This window comes from Acanthopagrus latus, chromosome 13 (genome assembly GCF_904848185.1).
Source record: "Acanthopagrus latus isolate v.2019 chromosome 13, fAcaLat1.1, whole genome shotgun sequence".
Lineage (NCBI taxonomy): Eukaryota > Metazoa > Chordata > Actinopteri > Spariformes > Sparidae > Acanthopagrus > Acanthopagrus latus.
This window is the reverse complement of record NC_051051.1, coordinates 9884721-9900978: the sequence shown is the minus strand read 5'-3', so window position 1 is coordinate 9900978 and position 16258 is coordinate 9884721. Positions and strand designations below refer to the sequence as shown.

At 44.1% G+C, this 16258-nt stretch overlaps 1 protein-coding gene across 2 annotated transcripts; it reads left to right on the top strand.

Annotated features, from left to right (window-relative positions):
- The first annotated feature begins 749 nt into the window (after positions 1-749).
- slc43a2b (solute carrier family 43 member 2b) lies at positions 750-13642 on the top strand. 2 transcript variants are annotated; one of them, XM_037119049.1, is made up of 14 exons: positions 750-887; positions 1860-2149; positions 4828-5125; positions 5271-5326; positions 5435-5511; positions 7785-7877; positions 8269-8402; positions 8828-9024; positions 9115-9258; positions 10525-10657; positions 10842-10971; positions 11735-11808; positions 11927-12050; positions 12130-12291. In XM_037119049.1, the coding sequence occupies exons 2-14, from the start codon at positions 1987-1989 to the stop codon at positions 12289-12291; spliced, it is 1785 nt and encodes a 594-aa protein (XP_036974944.1). In that variant the 5' UTR covers positions 750-887; positions 1860-1986. The 2 variants fall into 2 exon arrangements, with proteins under 2 accessions (XP_036974944.1, XP_036974945.1); XM_037119050.1 differs by lacking the exon at positions 750-887 and having other exon boundaries at positions 1987-2149; positions 12130-13642.
- Positions 13643-16258: the final 2616 nt, after the last annotated feature.

Here is a 16258-nt window from a genome sequence, read left to right as displayed (position 1 = left end):
AGGGGAAATTCTTTTACGGCCGCATTTAAATTTCAAGCTAGACGAGTTTTTTGTTGTTGTGCCTTTAATCTGAGCTATTGATCACAGCAACAGCACAAATTACCACATCAGTGTTCATGCAGATGGTTCACTGTTGCCCACTCAGTGATCGATTTGCATATAGATCAGCAAGTTTCAGCACAGAGCCGGAAAGCAGACTTTGACTGTCAGCTTGCTGTTGATATACAACCATTATTCCTCTAAAGATATGGTTGAAATGAAAGATAATATATATATATAGTAATAATAATTGGATTAGAGTTCATGTTGTTATTTCGACAGACAACTCAGTATTGATCACGCAAACACCAGTAAACATTTTATGCAACAGCTGGAAAAACAACAATGGAGGTCGCCTCTCCATCAATCCCCGTTATTGATCCGGACAAAAAAAAAACAAAAAAACAAAAAAAACATCCTGTTATCTGAACAAGACCATCATGTCCATCACTACACTTTGTTTTGCTTTTATCAATCCCTTCCACTCGCCCAGTCAAAGGCTTCCCACTTTGATAACATCAACCTAGTAGTGTTATTCTCAGTGAAAGAAACTTTTTTTTTAATATGTGATTAAAAGTAAATGTTTATAAATGTGTTCTCTGTAAGCCAATAAAACTGACTACGCGATCTTCAAGCCACCCCTATGATTAAGATAAGACACATTATGACAGCATGAGAGGTCTGTGCAGCCATCAGGCAGACGCTGGTCGACAGGGGGCGCCACGTAGGGCCCCCCTCCGCCTGACCGTATATAAACCTGGCGCCTTACAGACACCCGGTCACTCTACTGGTCCAGAGCTCAACAGGAAGTTTGGAGCTGGACCTGCTGCTGTTTGGAGCCTGGAGAGGTGAGAAGATCTGGTTTCCCTTTTTTTTTTTTATCTACTCTTTTTTCATACCTTAGATTTTTACTTTGTGTTGTTGAAAGTAAATGAATTAAAAAAGTGGGAAGGCATTTGTATTTTTTCTTTTTTGATTAAAATGAGAGAGCAGATACACAGAAAAAACAGATTATTTCTAATTATACGTTGCTGTTTTTTTTTTTTGTTCCCCCCTATGAGATGTTCAACTACTTTTTTCTCCTCCTGGTGGAGCAGATTGTGTGTGGGTGCACGTACAGTACTGTGTGTGTGTGTGTGTGTGTGTGTGAGAGAGAGAGAGAGAGAGAGGGAGAGAGAGAGAGGCTGGCTGTGTGAGCTGATTTGTTTATTGTCTGTCTGGCGGCTCCTTTATTGTTTTTTTCGGATGCGCCGCAGTAATTGCAGAGGAAAGTTGCGCTTGGATGAGTCTGAGAGGACATTTAGGGGCTTTGCGGAGGGCGACAGACACAGGGGCCACCGAGGTGAACAGCGAGGGAGCCCCATTTTTTTTTTTTTTTAAAGATCCAGTTTGGGCCGGTTCGCCCTCCCGAACAGCAGAGACTCTGTGATGCCTCCTCAAGTTATTAGTTGCTATAATGTGATGTAAGAGCTTTGTCCTCTGAGCCGAGTGACGTAATGATCTCTGATCCAGCAGGGGGGTTTAATAATTTGCCATCGGTCCTTAGTATTAGTTAGTTTAGCTATTCGGAGCAGCTGCATTTACTGTGCCTGTATGTCTTATTAGGAGGAAAAAACTTAACTGAACAAGAAAAAGTTACAGAGCACCTGTGTTATCCAGGTATCAGCTTCATGCAGCCGGCCAGGTTGAAAGTTAACTGGTTTTTATCTTGTGATCTTATAAAAAAGAAAAAAAAAACTCAACCTTCCTGTATGTCAGTGGCATTGCTGATAGGCTAACTGTAAAACCTCCCCCTTCCTCTTGTGTCTTTCTCCTCACAGATAAGTGATCAGTGATCCTTCATCCCGAGTCAGTCAGGGAGGCTCTGTCCAGCACCGCGCTCTTCTCCCCTCTGCTCTCCACACTCCTGTCCTCCGGTCCTGCCCTTTGCATCGCTCCTCTGGAACCATGCCTCCGACCCTGGCCTCCGCGTTCGCCAGGCGCTGGTGGATGGCGGTGACTGCCATCATCGAGAACCTGCTGTTCTCCGCCGTGCTGCTGGGATGGGGGTCGCTCCTCATCATGCTCAAGTCGGAGGGGTTCTACTCTTACCTCTGCAACGAGGAGGAGGGTGAGTAAACAGCCGTCGTGTTTCAGTCCCTGCAGCTTGTATGTTTTGAGATTTCTCCTGCCCTTCTCTCACTGAAATGAGGACTGGCGACGGAGGGGCCAGCCGGTGTCCCTTTTGCCTCTTCCATTCTCTGAGGAGAATTACTTTTCTGTTTTTAAGGGACTCTGGAGATTAAACCTGATCACTTAAAGGGGGGAACAGTTGGCAAAGTTTTCCAGAGTTAGAGACTAAAAGTTTCAAGTGACTGAATTGAGGGCATGGCAGCCAACCGAGTGACTGTTAGACTGTTGGTCCGGATCAGCTGTCCTTTCTGCAAGTCCCTCAGCTACAGAGGTGGTGAAAAAGTGCACACATTCTTTTGGGCATGTAGAAGTGCAGGTAATTTGTGTAAAAAAAAAAAAAAAAGACTAGAAAAACTAGACTAGAAAAAAAGTAGAAATACTGACTCAACTTCTTTACTCACGTAAAAAGTAAGAAAGAACCGGCGCTGAAATCCAAAGACAACAAAGTAACAGAGCATTTTTTTTGGGAATGCGAGGAGTGGGGGGGGGGAAGAAAAACTAATGCACAGATACAGATACCTGAAAAATTGACTGGAGTATGCTAAATAAGTATTTTTTTCACTTCCACCTCTGCACAGCTTTAAAGCCTCTCCTCTCTCTTTCTCTCTCTCTTTCTCTCTCTCTCTCTCTCTCTCTCTCTCTCTCTCTCTCTCTCCTCGTCCTCCATTTCGAACTAAAGTCAGGACAGTGCTTTGTGTGATTAAGTACAAAGGTGGAATTGATGCACACAATGACCTCAGTCAGGTAAGAGACATGAGCAGTGTGAGAGAGTGAATCAGGCCAGACTTATTCTTTGGATGTTTAGGCATCCTGACTGCGGCGAGTCTCGCTAATCCTACTGTTGTTTTCACTCAGGCAGTCTCAATAAGCAGCCACCATATCACCTTAGGAGTTTGCACAATTGATTTTGCAGGGGGGTGTTTTTTTTTCCAGCTCCTCATGTCTGGTGCCTGGCACCGCCTTCTTAATTGTGTCTGACCTTCTGATCCTTAGCAGCCCTAGAAAGCAAAATTCAACCACAAATCCAGCAGCTCAAAATCTTATTCTAGTGTTTTTACAGGACCCTGAAAGTGTTCCAGCTCCGGTGCTGACTCGATCGAGCATCACCCAGGTCTAGGTGACTTCCTGGAGCACTGCCACCGCAAGACGTCTTATCTCGCAATGGTGACATAAGAGGGAGAGGAGCGGCGGCCAGCTCAGCTCTTTCCAGGCTTGTGACATGTGATAGTAGGGACAGAGAGATCGGCGGTTTTATTGCTGGTAATATGGAAGTTTAAAGTCCACTGATAGAGGACACTTAGGCCCGGGAGAGGAGACGAAGACTGATAGCAAAGTGATGAGCTGCAGAAATCCGACAGTAAAAACAAGATGGTGGCTCGAGAAAAAAAAAAAAAAGATGATGGTGATGCAGTGGAGGTTTGGCTTTTGTGCGTGTGCAGCAGAGATACAGGAGGGACGGTTAAAGTTTGATATTTTATGGCTAGGTCAGCAGGGGGGACGAGTCACAGCGGGAGGGAAATCACAGTGTTTAGCCCAACTCAAAATGTAAAACAAACAATACATATACCTTGGAAATTATATTAGCTAATTCCTCAATCATAATACATGTTATATGTTTAAAGGTGCAATATGTGAGAGTTGGTTACCTGTTAAATCCATTGTCACAACAAACGGAGGGCAGCGTATTGAAGTAACCCCCAACCCAGCTCGCCCTGCTGTAGCTGCCATTAGCTGGTAAGCCCAGTTAGCCATGCAGCTAGCGGTCCAGACTTGAAGGCACAAAGCACTGGAGTGAAGTGATTTTTGTGCCAGCGCTTGCGGGAGTTAGCATGCTAAACTTGCTTTGCAACACCTACATAGATGTCATAATGTCAGAACCATTTTTTTCTCCCCCCTCATCTTCTATTAAGAATCTTTGTTGAGCTTTCACTGTTTTCTGTCGAAAATCTCACACATGGCACCTTTAGAGGATTTATTTTTAGTGCAGGATGAGTCAGTATGAACATCTTGCAGCATCCTGCCCGGTCGAATCCGCAACCAGCTGCTCCCTTTTTGTTCTGCTGCTCGGCGTCTGAAGAAAAACTTTGGCACGTTGTCACGAAGCGCGTCACTGTGTTTCACACGGGGATGCCACACAGACGGCACGCCCGCCTCCGGTGGTGTGAGCGAGTGAGATCCAGAAAACGCCGGCCCGTGCGCAACCAAAACGTCTCTCACTCTGGACTCTGCACTGTTCCCTTCTCTCACATTATCTCCCTGCCAGTTCTCGTGATAGCGTGGAGTTTATTGTCAGCGTCAGCTTATCGTTTTTAACCCTGGCATTCCAGCGTACTGATAAATGATTTTGATATTTCTGTCAAGTACCCACGCCCCCCCCAACTGTTCCTGCTCCTGATATGAAGCTTCTAGTTCACACACGCCCGACTCTGCACGTGCTCACTGCACACATGTGGCCACAACTGTGCCGATGTATCAGGATGGTGTGAATAAGCAGAACTGCCACGTTCAAATTTCGTCTGTATGATGCGAGGCCACACGCGCTCTATAGACTAAACTCCCTCAACCTTACACGGTCATGCGACTGTTCACACATCTCAACGTTTATTGTTTCTCCAGGCAACAGTTCCAGCTACAACCTGTCCCAACACGCGGCGACGCCGCCACCAGCTAACGAGTTCGCCGACTACTATGAAAGTGAGGGCGTCGTGGTTGGTCTGGGAGACGGGGTAGAGATGAGGCCCCTGGTCCCCATGGATGGGCCCCTGAGGATGAACGGCTGGCTGATTTGTAAAGAACAGGACGAGATGCTGAACCTGGCGTTCACCGTGGGCTCCTTCCTGCTCTCGGCCATCACGCTGCCGCTGGGGATCGTCATGGATAAATACGGGCCCCGCAAGCTACGACTGCTCGGCAGGTAAGGAAGGGAGATGAGGGATTATCCAGACTGACCACGACGATGTTGCAGGAACGATTAGATGGGAATATGTGATATAAAATGGCCAAGATGGGTTGCAGCTTGAACCGTTTAAAAAGTGTTTGACCTCGTCATCTACTTTCAGCACGTGTTTTGGATTGTCCTGTCTAATGATTGCCTACGGAGCCTACCGACCAAATGGTGAGTCCAAGTGAAGAGTCCTCATGTGGCCTTTTTTTTCTCTTTTTAACTGTATTTTGAAACAATGTACAGCAGTTAAGCCGTTGCTAACATCTGTATTGTTTGCAGAACTCTCCGTCCTTATCTTCGTCGCCCTGACTTTCAATGGCTTCGGGGGCATGTGCATGACCTTCACCTCTCTCACAGTAAGTGTGCGCTGTGCAGTCCTCCTGCTTCAGAGCCTCTGCACCCGCTGCATAGTTTGTATTTTTTTTTACATTTATTTTTGATCTTCATACGTCTTTGTCTCGCTGTCCTCGTCTCTTATAATAGCCCGCCCACCCTCTCCAGTCCCTCTTGTCTGGCAGTCTGTTTCGGGTTCTTTTTTTGGGGGGGCATATTACAGTGCACTCTGTGATCCTGCTGACAACCAGGCTGATCTTTGGGTAGCAGGAGGGAAGGAGGGGTGGTTGATTGAGGCAACGGTTCATTATCAGTTTTACACTGCATGTATTACTGAGTCTCAGCAAGAACATCGCAGCGACTGTTGAGCTTGTGAAATTCATATTTGGAATTGAATGTACCCAAGCACAGCTTGCAGTGCAGTGAGGGAATAACAAATGCAACGCACTAAGATCCAATTTGTGATGGAAGCTAAAGGGGCGATATGTTACTGTGTTATATTTGTGAGAAAATATTCAAAAATCTACGAAAAATGATCAACAGAATATGAAGAAATAGCAGTTTTGATTTTATGATGTCTATATATTGTGTTGCAGAAGAAACTTTTAAAGTTAGCATGCTAACCCAGCTATAGCTCAGCCCATAACTGCACCGCTAACTGCGCTAATTTGCTAATGACCACTAGAGTTAGCGGCAGTTAGTGGGTAATCTGGTGATTATGCCATCCCCTATTTGTTTTCACCCTGCATTCCGAGTTCGGTGCCACCCAAGACAAGTGTGACTGGTTTAAAGGCATGCAAGCCAGAACCATTCCACCCACCAAAACCAGAATGAGAATCCTTCGCAGCCGGACCTCTCTCAGGCATTCGTGAGATCCCCCCTTTAAGCATAAGTGGAACCACAGAAAAACAACCGATGCCCCCCGCCCCCTCCGCCATTCCTTGGCATTCTTTCCCCACCGTTCCTCATCCTCCCGTGCCTCCCTCCAGCGCCATCCGTTCAGCCTACTGCGACTCACACAGGAGTCCTGGGCTGTGCCATGGTGATGCCGTTCACTAGAGAGGGGCTCTGCTCCACTAAATCTCCCAATAAAATGCCCCGTTTTCTATACCACCACGGGCTGTTAATGTAGAGACCTCCATCTCATCTCTCTGTGGTATTTGTTGCATCCAACAGCTGAATCTCTTATTAGTCGCTGCCACTGGCCTGAATGTCAGCGATGTAGTAAAACTGTAATTTAGAGCTTTGTTTGCTCTCTTTCTATAGACATCACGTCCTGGAGGCCCGCAGAGGCTGTGCATAAAACCATGTTTTCCCCCTTTTACCGCCTTTCAGTCCATCTCCCTCACAAACCCGATATGCTATACGTGAAAGCCTCGGCAGCGGGTTAATCATTAGACTCCGTACAGCTCTTTGACTCCTTGGTCATGACTCCACCTCAGAATTACAGGCAATTATTCTCAGCTGAGAGCTGTTGGGTAATACTCAACAGGCTCCCCGCCAGAGTCAGCTGTCAGGTCACCTTTTCCCTTCAGGTTCACCCAGCAGCCGCCAATGTATCTGTGTCAAAATCTAAGGGGAACAGTTTTACAAGGTCCTCCTGGTGATATTGCTGGGAGATATTGTAACTTGGGTGATCACATGCACACACACACACACACACACACCTCTCCCCCAGCTTCCTCACTGTTATGTAATTGAATGTGCTTGTTGTTGTTCAGTCTCTTGAAAGCAGAACAGCTTGTGAACGCCTTTGTATCTGGATGTTTTGCCACCCACCGTCTCCCGTTGTGTGTCTGCTCTCATTCCTTAAACAGGAGTAGAGAAAAGAGAAAAAAAAATCGTCTCCTCACCTCAGCTGCCCCCATCCAGCTGTATAGAAATTGCGTTTGTCCAGTGTGATCGGACAGCTGCGCGCGTTATGCGACGTTTTCATACTGCTTCCCCCGTCACTTTGTTGTGTTTTTGTTTTCTCTGATGTTCTCTCTGTACAGGCATGTCTGCTCGCTAATTGGTTTCCCACTGTCCACTCTGACCCCTGGTGTCAGTGGGCGCCATCCTCACGGTGTCCTCAATCTGTCCCCGGCCCTCGAGTTTAGAGCAGCTACACTGCAGCTGAGATCGCCATTATCTTGGCAGTAGATGGCTCAGTCCATATACTTACATACACTGCGCGATATGTGTCATTTCTCTTGCAAGTCTTCACAGCAACGACTTTATCAAAGGGTAGAATAAAGGCAGGACGTGATGATTTGATCATCTGAAAGCTGTATCTTTTTTTTTCTTTCTTCTTTAGCTCCCGAACATGTTTGGGGACCTCCGTTCCACCTTCATCGCCCTGATGATTGGCTCCTACGCCTCATCCGCCGTCACATTCCCTGGCGTCAAGGTAGAAAAAACACCCAGCACACATCCACACAGCATGCATTATGGCCGCCTCTATGTAATTTGATGGGAAACTCCATTCAGAAGCTGAAAAATAGAAAAATGACATTTACTATTGCTAAAGGTGCAATATGTAAGGTTCGGCCAGCTATATTGAACAGCAGATACCGCCACAGTGACTGCTGGGCGTGGCCTCTGTTAAGCTAGTTGTGTAATGTAACTTAATATGCAGTTACTTTAAGCTTAAACTGTTTATTGCATATTCCTTTGAATAAACGGTGGACGATTGGATGATTTTTCAGTCTTGGCAGATGTATACACCCTTGATGGCGTTCTGATTTCAGGTGTTTCTTGTCTCCTCTCTGTTTTTCGTTCTATGTTTCTCATTTTCACAGGTGATCTATGACCTTGGCATACCTTTCATCACTATTCTGGTGGTGTGGGCCGCCTGTGCCGCGCTGGTCTTCCTGAACTGCCACTTTAACTGGCCAATGGAACCGTTCCCAGGGCCAGAGGACATGGACTACACGTTAGTACCACAGACACACACACAGTGGCTACTGATAGCAGAAGTCCACGTTAACATTCAGTTACTGATATTTGTGCCTTTCAGGAACAACATTTGTTGGGTTCATAATGCAATAGCAGTCTCTCGAGTGGTTATCATCACCCCTGAAATTGATGTAAAAAATGTGCAGTGTAATGCTGCCAGGTTAAAGTCTATGTGCTTTCTTGTCATCCTTGGGTTTAATTAAAATCACCAGTTTTGACTCACTTGTTCAGCAAAAACGTTTCCACTAGACTGATTTGTGCATGACTTGCAGGACTACCAGGAAGCCTGATTCAACCCTTTTACTGTTAATGGAAAATGCAACATTACCATGTTTCCTGCACGTCATCATTTTCTACTTTTCTCCCTGCCACTGTCACTTAACTTTTCCTCTGTTTCCTCAGCGTGAAGATTAAGTTCAGCTGGCTGGGCTTTGACCACAAAATCACCGGAAAGCAGTTCTACAGCCAGGTGACCACAGTGGGCCGCCGCCTCAGCCTGGGCAACAGCCTGAAGCAGAAGGAGCTGGCCACCAAGGACGGACACAAGCTCTGCCTCTCCACCATGGACCTGGAGATGGACTGCAAGCAACAGAAAGAGAGTAAGAAGGAGAAGTCAGGGCGTCAGTGAAAGTCCATCCTCCCCCATTTTTTTTAATGCACGTCATTAAAACTCTGTTTCTTCTCCGCAGCCCAGTCATTCATGAAAACTATCACCACCCCGATCTTCATGCTCAGTCTGGTGACCATGTCCATCACTCAGCTGCGCCTCTTGTTCTACATGGGGGCCATGAACAATGTCCTGGAGTCGCTCACAGACGGAGACCTCAACACAGGTACGTCTCTCCGCTTTCTGTGTCTACGTGTTAATGAGGCAATGGAGATATATATATATATATATATATATATATATATATATATATATATATATATATATATATATATATATATATATATATATAGAGAGAGAGAGAGAGAGAGAGAGAGAGAGAGAGAGAGAGAGAGAAAGAGAGAGAGTGCTGATAGAGAGTTAGAGAGTGCTGATATAGCCCATATTGTTACCAAAAAAGTTAAATGGTGCACCCTCAATAGTACTGACAATGTAGTAATGAATATATTAAATGACAAATTATCTCTATATAATCAAATATACCAATTATTATTAATCATTTTTCATATATTGTTGAAAATATAACAAAATATATTTTTTAGGAAACATAGTATCTAGTGAAAAATAGATTTTTAAATGCATATCAGTACATATTATCAATGTGTTACATTCATTACCATCTATTTTTGTATTATATTGTAAGCAAAATGACAACATATTGTCATGTATTGTCAGATATATGTGTCTCCCTCCATATATTAAATTGTGTTTTTTAATATATTACATTATATTTTTCAACATATGTCAATTTACGACTGTTTGGTGTGATTGCCGACTCATGAGCAGCTGGACTTACTTGCTTTCACTTGACTTTTCAGTGGAGAAAATGGAAGTTGGTAAGACTAAAATCGTGTAGTTGTAGTCGTGTAGTAGATTACATAGAACACAACAATTAGAACTTAACCTGTAGTCTTGCGTAGACTTGCCATCACAATACTGCACACGATCCGTTACCACCACTCCTTGCTGTAATCTGTTATGTGTAGTGCTGTTTTTTTTATTATTTGACCTTGACTGTTTGTCAGTAACCCAGTCCTTCAGCTTTAATCTGAAACCACCAGGTATCATTTTGTTGTACTCATTAACTAACTTCGACCCTCGGCTCCTGCTCGTATGAGCTCTTTCACATGACGCGCCTTTCTTTTACCTATTACTCCCCCTGGCCATAAATCCCCTCATAATGGCCTCAAATTGACTTTTGAACAGCCGTTTCCTCCCGTATCCACTGTTGTTTCATTCAGTGTGGCTCTGTTGCTCAGGACTAATAATTAACCAAACCATCATAGTTACTGACCAGATGGAAAAAAGGTCCCGAACCCTCCATTTTATCATCATTTCATCCCTCCTGCTAACCTTTCCCCTTTTAGGTTTTTCCTCATTCTCTTATAATCATTGCGCTTTTTTTACACCCTCCTTCTTATCTCTCTCTCAGTGAGCCTGTACTCCTCCATCTTCGGTGTGCTGCAGCTGCTTTGTCTGATGACGACACCCGTGATTGGTCAGATCATGGACTGGAAGCTGAAGGAATGTGATGATGGCGAGGCGGAAAAGGAGCCCTGCAGCAAGTGAGTCAAGTTTGAGTTGTTCCTTCGACCGCTACAACCCCTTTTCTATTTATAAGCCCAGACGTGACTCGAGTGTTTATTTGCCAGGGCGATGAAGAAAAACCAAAGGAACTAACCCTTTGAGTTGTGATACCGGTGACTGTTTATCTTATTGCTCCTTCTTCTGTTTGATTTTGATCACTAGGGAGCTCCAGAAAAAGCCCAGAGACAAAAAGATGCAGAAGGTGACCAATGCCTTGAGAGCATTCGTCCTCACCAACGTCCTTTTAGTGGGATTTGGGATCACCTGCTTGGTGCCCAACCTCCCCCTGCAGGTGAGCGGTTATCACTGTCTCTAAAACGCTTCATATTATTGTAACACTGTTGGTCAAGTAGTGTGGAAACCTTCTTTTTTCAAATAAATCACAACATAGAGTTATCTTAGTGTAGCATAGACTAGATAACCCACAAAAAGATATAATTTTTTGAGTGGTTAGCTGAAGAGATGCTAGTGAGATTTGGTCACCTTGGACAGAGTCAGGCCAGCTGTTTCCCCCTATTCTCAGTCTTTATGCTACGCTAAGCTACATATAGCGTTTTAGCATTTTTGCCCTTAAGGATCTCATGTCTCGCAGCCAGTGAGTTTTTTTTTAATGGGATTTTGGTTGGATGACTGAAATGAAGTCTGCAATTTATAAGCTTCAGAGATGTTCAAGTTGTGTTATATGCTAGCAAGCTTGCTAACAAGTAGCTAAATGAGAATACAGAGATTGTCGGGGATGTTACATGTGATTAAGCCAAACAGCGACACTCTTCTACCACTGGAAAACTATTCTAACTCAAACTTTCCAACATTTAGATTAATCAATTCATAGTAATGTGTGTACAGTAGATTGTAGTTGGGAGTTTAGTAAGGGTAATGTTGAGGCCTAGCATTAGCTTTGAAGGTCAGGCTGGGAATGTCAACGTCCAAACCTTCCAAAAAAAAGTAGTTTAATAGGCCTGAGCGGCACTATTTCTCTGCAACAAAGCAAACATTGCCCAAATTGTTGAACTACTCCTTTAATTTTGATTGCCTCTGATCTCATCTTTCCTCAGATTGTGTCCTTTGTGTTACACACTGTGGTGAGAGGCTTCATTCACTCTGCTGTTGGTGGCCTCTATGCTGCTGTGTAAGTCCTCAACGTGCTTTACACTCTCACACACACATACACATAAACACATTTGTATACTGTTCATTGATGAGGCTTCCAACTATGAAACTAAATGTAACCTCCTCCATCTCGTCAGGTATCCCTCCTCCCAGTTTGGCAGTCTTACAGGCATGCAGTCTCTGGTCAGCGCTGTGTTTGCTCTCCTGCAGCAGCCTCTGTTTTTGGCCATGATGGGACCCCTGGGAGGAGATCCGTTCTGGGTATGAATGCGCACTCACAAGCACACATACCCACATTGAGCCCGCTGGCATCACGGCTAACTCTGGTGTGGTCCTACAGGTCAACATTGGACTCCTTGCTCTCAGCATGCTGGGATTCCTGCTGCCTCTGTACCTGATCTGCTACAGGCGGATGCTCCACAGACAGCAACAGGAGAAGGAGGACAACGCCAAAATCTACATCCGGATCAACGGCTCCGACATCCCCGAGGCCTACGTCTAGAGAACCAAGAAGATGAACAGAGGATGAGGAATGATTTTATACTGGCATACAAAAAGACAACTGGAATCTTAACTGTCTAGAGTATCACATTTAAACATACTGTGATTTAATTGTTATGGGTACACACACACACACGCACACACACGCACACACACACACACACACACACACACACACACACACACACACACAAACAGACTGCCAGAAACCCACCAAGATAATCTGATTCTGCAGTTTTCTTGGGAGTCTACCGGACCGTCGCTGTAGAGGAAACTGAAAGGTGGAGTGGGAAAAGAAGAGCAAGAGAGAGGAAGAGACTGTGAAAGGAAAGAGGAATCAGCCCTCTGCATTCCCCCCAAAAATCCTCCGACTTCTCTTTGTATTCCCCCCCTCCCCTCTGTCCGAGCGACGCATGAGCGCAGCTGCACGCCACGCAAGACCGCTTCAATATTCCCCACGTGAGCGGAAAAAAAAGGGGAAAGGGATCTGGTTTATTTCCACCTGTGAAAGAAGACCTCGCCATTATTTGGTGAATCAGTCCACTATTATAAATCGTGTTATCTCTTCTTGTCTGATTGTAAATCCTATCGTGTGGTGCTTCATGTCTATTCATAAACTGGATTATGTGATATGGTGTAAGGTAAGTGCGGACTAAAATGGCATTAATAAGCGACAGGGAGGAGAGAAGAGCCTTACTGCTGATGTTTCTCGGCTGAGTGGGAGTTATGCAGTAGTTTTGGGAGTGTGTTCTGTGAGACTGATATCAAACAAACCAGTATGTTTCTTGTATGTTAGAGTATTTATTTTTATTTCCTGCTTTCTTGAGTTTTTTTCTTTTTAGCCTTTACCATGGGTGCCTTTTGAATACACCTGAGTAGATTTATTAATCAGGCAGCATGTTCTGTTGAACGTTTTGCATACTATTTCGTTTGGAGAAACGCAATATGCTCCATTAAGCGCATCAGTGAATCACTCCCATCCAAACCCCTTAGCTTGAAGTCAGTATTTCATACCACTGTCGAGAAGAGTTCAGCACTTTAAACCCGTTTTCAAACCCTCTACATTTCACACACATCAGCTCCTTTCAGCACTTCTCTCCCGATCCCTTCCTAGAGAAATAGTCCCTCTTTTAATTTTGAGCCTTCTTACGTGTATTTATTTTTTATTTTACACTCTTTTTTTTTTTTCCATAACAAGTTTCATGATGTATTTGAAGTGTGCTGTGCAGGGCAACTACTGTCTTCTGTCACTGAAGCTAACGTACAGATGTTTTGTTGTGCAGGAATTCCTGTTTAATAATGGAAGAATTTGTGGGTGGGGGGGTTAATAAAGATGAGTTGATCTCTTGAAACGTTCATGTTTAGTTTTTTCTTCATGAAAACGAGGAGAGATGGTTTTACAATGTTTGTTTCAACATAAAAAACCATTGAATGAAGATCTTTATCATCTGATGAAACTTTCTTGTCCAAAACTACCTAGTGCTCCTTTAAAAAAGTGATGCTATGTATGAGTATTAATAAAAATGTTTTCCTTATCTACAGTAGCCCTACTGTAACTACTGCTGTTGTAGCACAATCAGTAAATCGGGTTGCAACTGGCTCCCATGATAATCTATTTAATTTAGATTTGAAGATTTTAACAGAGTCCCTTTGTTTTATTGAGCATCATATCAAAATGTTGCAGCCGGTAGAGTAGTTTGTCTGCAACCCGCCAGCAGAGGTCAGTGTTTTGAAGGCCGTCACACTGGATGAAGAAAACCAGAGTCAATTTTGATCCCTCAGGTCTTAATTTTATTTTCAGTTTTTTTCAATTTAACAGAAACGCTAAACATTTTAAACCAAACCTTCACAAATACAGTCACACTTTCCTGATCTGAGATTCTGAGAGTCTTCAACTCTCACAGGTCGGTATAACTGCATATTTTTCACATGTGGCATGAGGTAAATGTATCCAGAAAGTGCTCACAGGTAAAACACTGGTGTCCCCTGAATCATGTCCCACCAGAAACATGTTCAGAGGTGAGATTAAGAGTGTTTCTAGATGTTTTTTTTTTTCTTTTCCCACCAGATGTTCCAGTCACACTCTCACTACATGTTTGGTTTATGTCAGGTCTGTCAGCGCTCAGCTCTGCCACCTGATACTGCACTCCAGCAGATGGTTATCACTTGACACCTCAGCCTCTGCCTCTCGTCACCTGAGAATAGATCTGAGGACGTCACTCACATCAGGGACAGTGGCTCCCGGAGCTCTGCTGGCCTGCTGCTGCTGTTTGTAGGCCGCCCGGGGCCCCCCGTGGTGTGTTCAGGCACACAGTTCAAAGACACAACACGAGGCCGCTGCCTCAAAAACTCACTGTAAAGCCAGTAGTGGGCCAGTCACCTCCTGTTCTGGTGAATGATCTGACTGAACACTTCTAAATTACGAGCTGGAAGTATGTACACCTGTGGATGCTTTTTAAATTATTCATTTGCAATTATTTGTGCATGTTTGTGCCAAATGCCTTTTTCTTTATTACCAATTTGCCTCAGGGATTCATGTGATCAGCTGGAGAGCTTCATATAGGTAATAATTTACAGGCAATCACTGTGAATGTCAAGTTATCTCTGTGCTGCTATCCTACCACTGTTAGATGATGTTAACTGGACTGACAGTGGATAGTTTATAACTGCACTTTGCACCTATAACCAACATGAGCTAGACAGACAGTGTTGGAGGAACTATTGAGATCCTTTACTCAAGTAAAATTACAAATACCACACTTCAAGTATTTAAGTAAAAGGATGCAAAGTATGAGATGTTTGAGCAATGAAATGTTTTACATAAAAAAAACATATTTAATAGTGACTCATTAGTTTTCTGTTCATCGACTAGTCCTTTCAGATATAATTCATGAAGTAACCACTACCTAAATCTCTCAGATAAATGAATCTTAACAGTTTACTCCCTTGTTGTAAGGGAGTAGAGGTAGACGTACGTAAGTGGTAAGTACAAGTACCTTGAATTTGTACTCAAATACAGTACTTGAGTAAATGTACTATTAGACAGACAGTGGTGGGAGAAGTAATCAGATCCTTTACTCGAGAAAGTACAAATCCCACACTGTAAAGGTGAACTGAAAATGTAAGTTGAATCAGGAAGATATATCTAAAGTATGTTAAGTAAAATTACTCCTTACATTTGAAAAGCTCACCATGATAGTTGCTTATTATTTTTCTGTTAATGGACTATGTGATTAATTGAGTATGTGTTTTAACTGTACTTAAAGTCATAGATAGATAGATAGATAGATAGATAGATAGATAGATAGATAGATAGATAGATAGATAGATAGAAAGATAGATAGATAGATAGATAGATAGATAGATAGATAGATAGTGTGCACATTGATATTCATTGCAGGAGGTGGCCTCTGTAGCCTGAAGCGCTCCTACAGATGAGAAGACAGAGGAATGATAAGCGGATGCTGGCAGACGGATACAGATGCGCTATAAATACAGCAGCAGTGCGCCGTTACGTAATTCTAGACTCACACACACGCACACTCATCCCGCAATCTCCGGGACGTGGGGCTGGATTAGGGACCTGTGATGCCTTGTCATCGCATCACGCGTCAACACCATCCTATACAGACCCCAGACCCCGTGGGTGGAGGAGCAGAGTGCGCTCAGTGGACCTCCTAGGGGTCCTTGATGGAAATACAGAACAGCGATCCCTGGGTTGGTGTATATCAGGGTGGCCAGTGCAAGCTCACCGGCCACGGCTTCATACCACAACGGATCGATATTGGGGATAATGTGGAGCCAAAGATGAATGCATGCCTTCATCAGCGGCAGACATGTGGTGGACAGGAATGGGGTTTTGGATTTCTGGAGGCCGATAATCACATTGGATTCGGGGACTTTGTTTAGAGGGCTTAGAGAGCTGACGCACCGTGCGTCTGTGCCAGCGGTGGTGGTCCCCGTGTCAT